Below are 11808 nucleotides of genomic sequence, written 5' to 3' on the forward strand. Positions count from 1 at the left end.
AGATAACACTGAATTCCTCTGCTGCACTTAACTTTCTTCTCATACAGTCATGTTTATATATACATAACCACTTATTCCCATCTCTTTACAGCTACAATATGTATTTGTATAGGTTACCAAAAAATAAACATTATATGATTCTATGATTATAAATGTCTCCTGTAATTTCCTGTATAGTTCTGGGACTGAGAATTACCCATAGCAGTTTCTTGCTCAAAATGTCTACAACTAAAGTACTGAATATGCCAGTCACAATGGTTGAAGCATCATTTGTAACTAGAAAAGCATACCCAGTTAAACATTTTCTTAGACACATTCCTGAACATACAAAATGTTCAAAGGCAATACAAGAATATTACTAACAATAAAATTTTACTCATTAGCTTATAAACTCAAAGCCAGAATAAGTTTGTTGCTCCAGAACTCCAGCTACTTCAAAGAGAACAAATAAAAAAACCCAAAACCCAACTCACTGGTCATCAGTTTGGAGGACCACTGCAAGTTGTGGATTCCAATTGCCCAAAGTACTGCAGCTCCCGCATATTGCAAAAACCTCTCCTAAAAAAAACAACCCAAGCAGAAGAAACCCACAATCATCATTACTTGAGCATATATGGAATTAAGAAGTATAGCCTATATGGTCAAACTGTCAAATATTCTAAACATATACCCCAGAGTCATCCACCTAAACTCCCTCCTCTTTCTCCTTCAGAAAGGTGTTTTCACCCCACTCAAAAACAACAGCATTTTCTTCACCATCATAAGGATCTCACCGACAGAGGGATTAGGTTTTTTAGTTTTGAGGAAGTTCTTATGCCTCTTCAATTACATCCATTTTTTTATGTCCAGCTTAATTTAGTAAAAGATACCACAAGAATTGCTTACGAAAGAAACCTTTGCAGATCTAACAATTGGGAGGGGAGGGAAGGATCTACAAAAGCCAGGAATTAAGTAAGATAATTTGTTCCTAAAAAGTTTACTGAAATAATTTCAGAGAACATCTTGATCTACAGTACTTTTTTAAAAATTTTTTTTGCTTCAATTTATTGAGGGGGATTAGATTAAGCTTTTTGGATGCTCACTGTAAGCAGACATATGCAGACAAAGATCATCTGTATATTTACTACATAATTCACTGCACTCAATTGCCTAGGGTCAGGTGCTTTACCTTTTCCACTCTGTACTGAGGCATGTTATGGTTTGTTTTTGCAGGGAGGAGATAAAGCGGAGATGGAAGACCACCTAAATACTACACAGTTATAATTTCTGACTAGAGATAGTGAAGAGAAGCTAAAAGTCTTTTAATATCCCTTTAAAATAGTAAAATTTAGTAAACCTTAGTGTACATGCCAGCTAAACTCTACAGTGCCATCTAAATGATATTCCTCTTAGTAGCAGGTGATTAGAATAGTTTTCTAGCCTTCATTTTTAAATGAACATGCGTGAACACCTAGTGAATACTTATCACTCAAAGTAAAACACACAAAAGGCAACATTTGAATAAGATGCAGTCGCCCCTAAACTCACTTGGACAGTTACACTGTAAGGCTGAACCAGGATTTGTAAAATGCTGCTTACATCATCCCAGGAAAGGCCCAAGTGAAATGCATCATAAACTGCAACTGCCTTTCCAAAGGCAACTCTAAACTCAGCAGAGTTTGGTTTTGTGTTTTAAGTTCAGGGGTCTTCAATTTCTCCCCTCCCCTTGCCAGGTAATCCAATGCTGCTACTTGCAGAGTTCCTTCAGCTACGGCAAAGAGGAAGCTACTTCAAGGCTCCTGTCCAGTCTCAAAGCTTGCAACAGCACAATTGACGTTGCAATCTCTCTGCTTGGGCCAGCTCTGTTGAGAAGTGTATAGATAGGAGCTAGAAGCTCCAGGTTTTCTTCCATACGAATCTTTGGCCACCTAGCAGTCTCTTGGTATGGGACTATGTCCTGATGAAAACCTGAAGGAGTCACAGCCAGTAAGCACTGACCCTCTTCCTTCCGCTAGGACAAGGTAAAAATGAAGCAGTGCATGTCACAAATATGCGAAAGCCTTATATCAGTTCATCACCAATGTTGACTCTCAAAGTGGTTTGGTAAGAGTGAGTGAGTAAAAGCATTATTCCTATGCTGGTGATGCTCTTTCATCCTGCCAGTTAGCCTGGCTTTGACATCAACAGGAAGGGACAGTGATGAGAACACGGGGAACAGATTAGTGCTCAAGGTAAGGGTTCCTGTCTCACCAACTAACTACTCACCATGGTGATCTGACAACCAGTACATGACATTTCTACATAACACCAAATTTTGCTTTTTGTAAAACTGTTGATAGCTCTGAAAGCCTCTCTTCTTTCACAAGACTGCATCTTGCCACTGCTGCATCTCAAAGCTCTTCCCAAGTCAAAAGCAGCAGTATCAATATTGTCATAAGCAGAAGCAGCCTTCAGTGTCACCTCTTTATGCTATACACATGGTGAGTATTTCCAGGCAATTCTTTGTAACCTGCTAGTGAGGCAGGACCTAATTCTCCCTAACCCTACTTTTTTTTTTTTTTTTTTGCGGATATTATCAGTACAAGAGAACGTTACGCATGCAAAGTCAACTTTGTTAGCGCCAGTGCCATCGCAACTGTGGAAGCAACGGACACTAAAAAACAGAACAGGTCAATGCATGCTTGGCGAGCCTGGATCAGAACATAAATACTCATTTCCATGGAATAAAAAGTTACAGACAGAACACTGCTTTTAAAAATAACAATTTCAGCATCAAAATCCCTAGCATACTATGAAATTGTTGTTTGATGAAAAAGGTAAAAATTAATTCCCAAATCTCATTTTCAAATTCCTATGTGAATTTTTTTAATTAATGTATTATACAAGGATTCATTTTCGTGTTTGAACTGACATGTTCTTTTTCCTCTGAGGAAAACACACAAGGCAGCCTTTCAACATTAAGTTTTCTTCTAGTTAAACCACATATAAAAAGGAGAAAGCATGATTTAAGTACCTGGCACTGATGGTCCTCTTACTGCAAAAGTGACTTGAGAAGAAGTCATAACTGCAGAACTTTCGCCTCAGGATGGTTAAAATCTCCTGTAGTGGGAGGAAAAATACATTGCATTTTAGGAACAGTGCACTACGTCTATTGCTGTCCTAAATAAGAGGAAACAAATCCCTCCACTTATAGGTAACGAGTCACTAGTGATGCTACTGTGAGTGAACAGTAAAAATAGAGAAGTCTTTAAAACCAGCAGCAGCCACAGAAAACAACATCCAGCTGCAGAAGACACTGTTGCAACACCGGCTCAAGAAAAAGACTACTAAATCAAATACCATATGGAAGCATCAATATCATGCAGCATTTATCAGTCTTAAGCTAAGATTTTTCAAAAACCGGTTTTGACTGATTTTGCTCCCAAAGAGGCCACTGGAAATTATAACACATTTAAGATTATGACCTCTGGCAAGCAGTAACTTCTGACTGCCTCATCTATGCTATTACTTAGCATTCTCTTCAGAACACAAGAAAGGTTTCACAGACAAGCACTACTACCTTTATGGTGGTGTTCATCACTTTGGACTCTGCTCCCCTACCTACCAATACTTCCAGCCTTTCACGTGGAGCACCAGCAACTAGAAGCACTAAGCAGTCTTCAAAACACTGCAGCAGGAAGGGGCTGCCTACAGCCAGGACAGCAGTGGGAAGACTGACCCTGCTTCAATTTTCTACCCTCCTCCAATACACAGTAACTTGATGGGAAAAAAAAAAAGCTGGCAGAATCCCACTCTCCCCATTACAGCATTATTGATGTAACATATCTTTTTGTATTATTTATGAAATCATACCAAAGTCCAAGTCTGGTTGTTGCTAGATTAACTGTTATCACCCAAGTATATTCCTTTGGACATGGGCTACAAAATAATCATACTAATTATATGCAAAATTAACTTAGCAATGCTCTCAACTAATCCATTTTTTTATATCACTGAGGTGTGTGGGGGTGTATGTGTATTTTCTGTTGTGGGCTTTTTTTGGGTTTGGTTTGCTTTAAACCAAACAACTAGAACATTTTTATTGCTATTTTTTGAACAGGGAAAAAACCCACTTTACTAGAACATTTTTATTGCTGTTTTTGAACTGGAAAAGGCACTTTAGTACAATGCTGGTCAGCAATCCTTTAGTACCAGCTTTAATAATAATGACAAAGAAAACAAACAGCGTTACAGAAAACAAAAAAAAAATCTACCTTTCATTAGCTCTACTACAAGCCCTTGCCTTGAAAGGGCACAGGGCAGTTTAACAGATGCCTTGAAAGGAAGAAAAGCTATAGAAAGTCAGATATACCAAGCAGGGGGGGAAAAAAAGCTATAACCAATCCAAATTCCTCCTGGGCAATCAGAGTCAGTTAAAAGATGCTTAAACACCTACAATTTTTCTTCTGGATCTTCTGGATCTTCTCTTCCTCTCAATCTATCCCTTTACTAACTACTGCTGCCTTTATATTCCTTTTTCTCCTCCCTTATTTCATTCTCCCCACATCAAGGGAGATGACTTTCCAGTGCTAAACTTAGAGCAAGAAAATAGCAGCAATACAGATGTTTCTGGTCATGTATTTTAATTCAATTCTAATTCTGCATGTAATCTTTTACAAGTAACATTTCTGTAAATGATAAAATCCCAAACTTCTGAAGCTGGAAACAACCTCAATTAACGTGAATTCCATGAAGGGCACACCTTTTATGAACTTTGTCACATGTGTGTCATTAGGTGGTCTGTGCATTAACAGTGACACATTCGAGCATTTATTTTTAGCAGTTATATATAGACACAAAAGCGCAGCATGTTTCAGTGCTGAAACTAAAATTGGAGTTGTGAAACTGGTCCCATATGACATAAAAATGCTCAGTTTAAAGCAGAGAATATAAACTACTAGTGTGCGTGTGTGATGACACTGAATAGTTGAGGGCCCTGGCTGCGTTCACCGACTTGTCCTTACCTGGACAGCCTTTAACTGCAAAGGCAGAGAAGCCAAAGGGGACATGAAGTAGGCAAAAACTCCTTGCCAAACACAGCAGGTAAGTGGCAGATAAAGCCTGAACCCACTTCCCCAAACCTTTTTTTGCCTTGTAAAAAACTCTATTTCCAAAGCTAATGCAACACAGAATCAGAGAATAGTTAGGGTTGGAAAGGACATTAAGATTACCTAGCTCCAACACCCCTGCCATGTGCAGGGATACCATACACTAAACCATGTCAACCCAGGACTCAGAATCAAACTTGACAAAAGCCAGCATGTCTGCCTGCCTTCAAATTAACTGCCCATCCATTCCAAGAGGAAAAAAAAAATCTGAAACCCTGTTAAGTCTATAAAGCTTTTAGCCTATCTTGTAAAAATTCTGTGCGCTTACTTGCAAGACATCTGTAAGCTTTTTTAAACCACCTGGCAAAAGATTTAGTTTTCTATATAACAGTAGTTAACTGTATTGAGACTTTGATAAACTGATTTTCTACAGCTGTTTAAAATTCTGCTCAAAAGGCATTTTATCTCGAAGCCCTACTCAATCTGCCTTGAGGATGTATATAAGGAGAAGAAAAACTCTGGTTTACATCACCAAACACAGGGACGATTTTTCTAGCAGAACTGCAGCTACAGGTACTGCACTTACATCCATGTTTAGGGTCTAAGTTCTACCCCTCATTTTGAAGAAGCATCTTTTCTTGCAGAAACACACAGCAAAGAAAATAGATCAGCTTGATTCATTAACAAAAAGTATACATTGTGTATTACCATGCACCTATAAAGCATTCTGTACTTTCAAGACACAATACAAAAATGCTTTATTTAAGAGTAAAAAAGCCTAAGTTTAGCTGTCTAGCTACTGATGGTTCTTTAAAAAAGAGAGTAACTTAATTCCCAGAGGGCAATGGTAAGAAATCCTACACATTCAAATTCGCTGGCCAGCAGGTGTCAGGCAATCTTTCAAATCCTACATTTGTTTCTTCCTTCAGATTTTCAGCACTGCCTCACCAAAAGAGCTGACTAAGAATAATAAAATCCTCTCCACTCCCCACACCTGTAAAAATGGACTGTTTGGGAGAATGCAAAGATTCCTCAGTTTGAAGGGGTCATAACTGTCTGCTTAGGGGAACTGAAACAAGAAGAGTTACATTGAAAATATTGAACATTTCCTAACCAGCAACTATTAACAAAGCCAGCCAAGCAGATTTACTAACGAGAAGCCCTTGTGCAACAACCATTTTAAACCTAACTTTGGGTTCACAAGTATGAAAACTGTATTCACATCTGCTGCAACTACATGCACTCAAATGCTACCTGAGGTGCAAACAATTGCCCCTCATCCTGTATCCTACTTCCTCCCTTTGGTCTGCTTTTACAGACTGCAACTACATGCAAGCAAGAAATGAACACCTGAATCTAGGTCATTTCCTCATGGGAAAGAGGTCTCATCCAGGTAGACATTCACACAATGGTATCAGCACTTCACTAAAAACAAACAACAAAACAAAACCCCCAAAGTGTTTCTTTACCTTGATTCTTGCCTTTCCAACAGAAACACGTTCTTTCCTCTGTCATGTCACAGCTCAACTCTCTCTCACACTCTCCTCCTCAAACAAAGCAAACCCTTACCTTTCAGTCTCTGGAGGCTTCCCAAGGAGATGGTGACAGCACAGCAGCAGCACTCTGAGTCTGGGGCTGTACTAACCTGCCTTTAAAAGTTTGACTCAGGTAACCCTGCCCATCAACAAACCTCACCCACAGGCTGTCTGCAAGGCTTCCAGAGCAGGGGCAAGGTCAACAGCCTGGTAGCTAAGGTCATGTACAATCTTGGTTCCCCTGCCACAACACAACGCTCTCCTTATAGTCTTAGGAAGAAAAGCAACTGGGAATGCTGCAATTTTAGAAACCCACTTACTTGCCTTTACATACCCAAAAGAAAAGCAATGAAGATTTTAAGCACAGTACCCAGCAGGTTGAACAGAAGAGAAAAAAAAAATGTGCTCTTTGTTCTAATATTGCCTATAAAGCTTTCCTTTCACAATCTCCTCCTCCTCATGGGCACCCAAAGGAGTACAAGAACAACAGCAGTTGATGTATTTCTCTAAATAACATTAAACACAAGCTCTCCCATCCTGATTCTAGAAGGGTGCTTCTAAAAGATGCAGGCAAACAGCTGTGGACTCCTAAAGGCACTTGAAAGAAGTAAAAAGATGACATTTCAGACCCTCCTTCTGGGATAACACCATCAACTACTAAACAGCATAAAAATATCATAGCTCCCCTCTAAAATGAGGTAGCAAAAGTCATCATGGATGCGCAAGACAATTTTTCACTGTAGTCAAAATATACCAGAACATAGACTTAATTTAATAATTCCAAGATCAAAGTTCATTTGAACTTTGTGGCTTACAGGTCTGGTGGCATACAAAAGCCCTTCACGTAATAGATTACACACACACCCCCCTTAATTTCCTTAACCTCTGCAATATATTTTAAGAGGTATTAATATATTTTAAGAGGTATTGGCTGTTTGCTATCCCATATCTCATACTTAGTATTTCAGGCTTAGATAAACATACATCAAGTAATCTGTGACAATCCTGCAATATAAGAGCCTAGCTTGCAAACACTGAACAAATTTTAGACTCAAAAATTCAGATCATTCATAAAGCCAGATGACACACTCTCCCTCAGCACAAGGCAGATACTTAATAGCAACTCAAACAGGTTTTTGAGGATCTGACTTGCAATGGTGTAAAGACAATGTCTGAGACAGGCTTGAAGTATGATGTGATCATTTTTTTCTACTGCAGAGACTTACACAGCTGAAGGCCTTGAACTTTCTTTTTGCTGTATTGACAGAATGCTTTCAAAATTAAGCAACTACATTAAGCTAGATCTGAATGAAAAGCTGACTTTATCAACAGAATTGGCTGTAAAGGCTTCAGAATGGTTGGTTATACTTAGCAGTAGAAGGAAAAACATACATAAACATCTAATGGTGGAAGAGAGAGGAGACAAACCAGTAAATTCCACACTAGTTTTCTAAATTGGGGGTACCCACAGGGAACATTTCCATTTAACTAATCAGAACTAGTAACAAAAAAAAAAAAGAAACAAAATGCTGCTCTTTTGGTACATAAGGGATCCAAAGTTTCGCAACTTTTATCCTCTCTAGGATGCAGCTAATGGGAGTCTAAGCAACTTCATTTAAGTTCCTAAAATCTAGATGACCCAGATCATGAGACCATGACCTTTTGCATGGACTTAGCTCATTGAGGATAACCAGCATCTGGCAACATGCTGACGAGAAAGACAAAAAGCAGCTGACTTACACCGAAACATATTGTGGGACATTTCTTCTTCTCAAAAAGCCCAAAACCACTATCCGATAACCAATTAATAGACATTTTTGATGTACGGTTATCAACCCAAAACTCTCTTGGGTAACGTTAAGGATGACTGGATAATAATACAGATTTTTCAATGATGGTAAAATACAACTTATAAAAGTATTTTTCTCATGTGTGAATTTCTTAAAGATAGCCAGGCATATACATTTTTTTATAGGTACTTAATGGCATTTTTCAATTAAAATGAGACAACTTGGTACCCAGGTGCCATGACATTCCTGGAATGCATTTTAATATTTTCAAACATCTGGTTCTTACTGTAAGAATATTTTCAACCACTGTGTTACAGACTTTGCTTAGTTATCTGCAGAAAAATAAAGACCATCTGTGCACAAACAGGCTGTTCCATACTGTTAGCACACATTTCATCACAGATCACAGTGCAGACTACTGGCACTGCAAAAAGCAAACATAAGCTCAATTATTTCAAAATATCACTCCCATTTATTTTTTACACTCAAAGATCAAAAGGGTAAGGACAAGAAGGCTGCATTATTTTTGCTTTTATTTTTCTGATTTTAAGCTGGCATTCTCCACCTTAAAAGCAGACTTATGAGACATATCAACACCAAGGAGATGTCTAGTGCCAGCCTGAAGCAGGGAAAAGGTGCCACAGTATCAGCCAAGTCATTCTACATCTGAGAGTGCATGCTGGCAGGAGTGGGGCCAATGCAGGGCACCACAGCTCCCTGCAACCTGCCTCAGGAAGCCTGCATATGAACACTACCTTGCACTGCAGGGCAAGGTACTGCACTTATACTCTGCCTTCTTGAAAGTTGTACTATATGCAGCAATAGAAAATCCACCACCATGCATCGGATCTGTGCTGAACAGCGAGATGAGGCTAATCACACAAAACTGCTGGTTTAAGACTTAGTTTTGTCATTTTTACTCAAAGAATTACTCTAAAGCATAGAAATACCACTTCAGACTATACCTTTAACATTTAAATGACATCAAATCCAATTAAACTTGTAGTGTGAGGAACAGATGTTGTTGCTGGTGGTTGGTCCTAATAAGGTATCAGAATATTACAGACCACATCTTAAGCAACAAATTAGGTACGTAATAAAATTAAGAAACAATAGTTGACAGCACCTGGATTTTAGAACAAGGTCAGAGGATATGCCTGTCAGGACATTCACTCCAACAAGTGAAGAATTTTTAGAAACAGCACTACAGCATCAACTCCTTCATTTTCACTCAAACAACCAGAAGGTTCTTCCTGCTCTCTCCTTCTCCCCTCCCCGCACCTTGACTGCATGAGAAAGGACAGTCACAAAGTCAGAAGCTCTCATACTGCATTGCAGTATTAACACTGGACAGAAAACAAACTTGCATGCAAGATTTGGACACATCCGATTCAAAGGCAGGAATTTTAGCAATACGGCTATGCTGACATTTAGAAAGAATCAAAGCCTAAGTACTATTTGTGAAACAGCATCAAATTAGCATACAGAAAAATATCTTTAAGATTCTATTTTCAGTATCAATTTAACTACCCATTTGCAGGGCCAAGCCGACCCTGGTAATCAAGCACAAGAACCCCACCTGACATACTATGTTTGCCTATAATGTTTCTGCTTTGTTTTAAATAACAAGACCTTAATGGGTTTCAGCATGTGTTAAATACCTGTCCATGTAGCAGACTCTTCTGTCTTACCTATGTCATAGCAGCTTTGCAGACAAAGTTCTTAAAGTAAACCAGACCAGCATCAGTTTGATTTCTCTTTGCTGAGGTGTTGTTCATTATTAACATGTGGCTGACAAGACCTTTAACAAGGCAGCAATTAAGCTGTTTATGATCACATTAATATTCTTAGGAATGACATGGACAAGTAAGATTCATAATGCTCCCCACAGCTCTCAGTATTCAACACAGCAACAAACAACTTTTTTTAAAGGGTTTTTTCAAATCCTGTATCAATTTTATTGAGGAGCAATCTGCTTTACTAAGAGATTAATTTTGTGGCAGTTTAGGAGCTTCTATTCAAGACACACGGTATTCCCCTGATTAGTTTTTTGTATTTTCTACAGTTATTTTACAGGCAACAGTGCTAGAACACATGAAAACCTATAAGGAAAAGTATTTCTTATGATAAAAAGATTATTTCACTTAACTATTACACTCTGCCATTAACATTTTGAATACTTTGAAGGCTAAATTCCATCTAACAGCACATGCTTTAATGAATTAAAATACTAACAAACACCCTGCAAGACATGCTATCGATTGAAAAGGAAAAAGAAAAAGAAACAATACAGAAATGAATCTGTGCCTCCTGCAGTAGCCTGGTTAGGAAGCAAGTAATGAAGTTAATCTAACATTATATTATTAGTCTTCGTGACACCAAGCATACTACAACGCAAGCCGTAAGCATTGCTAGAGTGTTCCTTTCAGTTCAAAGCGGAGACAAAGAGCAGAGCGGATCAGCGCACACACTCCAAGCGGAGCTGACCGGTGATGCAAGGTGTCCGCCAGCTGCACCCCGCCGGTCTGACGGGGACTTACTGATTGCCCCCGGCCCGCCGCGGTCGGCTGCCGTCCCGCACACCCCGCACAGCGGCCAGCTGCTGCCCGGGAGGCGGCGCGCCGCGTCCCCAGGCCCGCCCCGTCCCAGCCTCGCGGCCGCTTACATAATGCAGCAGCCGCGGGACCGCCCCGGGCGAGAGCTTTCTGCGGGGACGTAAATAAACAGAGCGTCCGGCAGCCCGCCAAGCCACGCTCCCCGGGTGCCGGTCCCACAGCAGTGCCGGCAGCACGATGCCCCCGCAGCACCTCGGGCGCCCCCGGGCAGCGCGACCTCTCCCTCTCCGCCTCAGCCACCCGCCTCAGAAAGCCACACGCCCTTCCCGCAGCTGCCCTCACTGCCGAGCGCCATCCCTGCCCTCCAGTCACCACACACCAACCAACACCCGAGGAGCACGGCACCGCTCCCCCAGCGCCCTGCCCACACGGCGGCGCGAACCCACAGCCCCTTAAACCCTCCAGGCCTCCTCAGCAGCATGCACCGACCAGCCGCTCCCTGTCACCACACAACCCCTCCGCGACACCCGGCTCGGCGACACGGGCTGACCTGTCCACGCACCGCTCCCGGCTCCCAACCCACTCGTGCGGGGCTGCGGGAGGCACCGCCCGAGTTCCCGGCCCCTCCTCCCGCGGCCGGGGTCCGCGGCCACTGCTCAGGGCCGCCTGACAGTGCGGGGGAGGAGAGGGGCCGGCGCGGCCGCCAACCGGTTCCAGCTGCCCCCAGCCGCACCGCGGAGGGGCGGGGCAGAGGAAATGGCCTCACGTAACCTCCCCCTAGCGACGAGTCCTAGCCCTTGGCTTTGACCCCGCCTTCCCCGCCGCAGCCAATAGGAAGAGAGCAGGAAGGGCGGGGCTTTTC

The 11808-nt window shown here is 41.3% G+C and overlaps 1 protein-coding gene across 2 annotated transcripts in view; it reads right to left on the minus strand.

The window, feature by feature from the left end:
• The window catches only part of GPCPD1 (glycerophosphocholine phosphodiesterase 1), a 49292-nt gene extending 37607 nt beyond the window's left edge, over nucleotides 1-11685 (minus strand). For both annotated transcript variants that reach the window (XM_080614606.1, XM_080614605.1), the window contains exons 1-3: nucleotides 11497-11685; nucleotides 2993-3078; nucleotides 474-558 (exon numbers count right to left, since the gene is read on the minus strand). In XM_080614606.1, the coding sequence (XP_080470732.1) occupies nucleotides 474-558; nucleotides 2993-3041 (134 nt within the window). In that variant the 5' untranslated portion in view covers nucleotides 3042-3078; nucleotides 11497-11685. The remainder of the gene's footprint in view (nucleotides 1-473; nucleotides 559-2992; nucleotides 3079-11496) is intronic.
• Between the last annotated feature and the right edge of the window lie 123 nt (nucleotides 11686-11808).

This window comes from Psittacula echo, assembly GCF_963264785.1.
Source record: "Psittacula echo genome assembly, chromosome: 4".
In the NCBI taxonomy this organism is placed as follows: Eukaryota; Metazoa; Chordata; class Aves; order Psittaciformes; family Psittacidae; genus Psittacula; species Psittacula echo.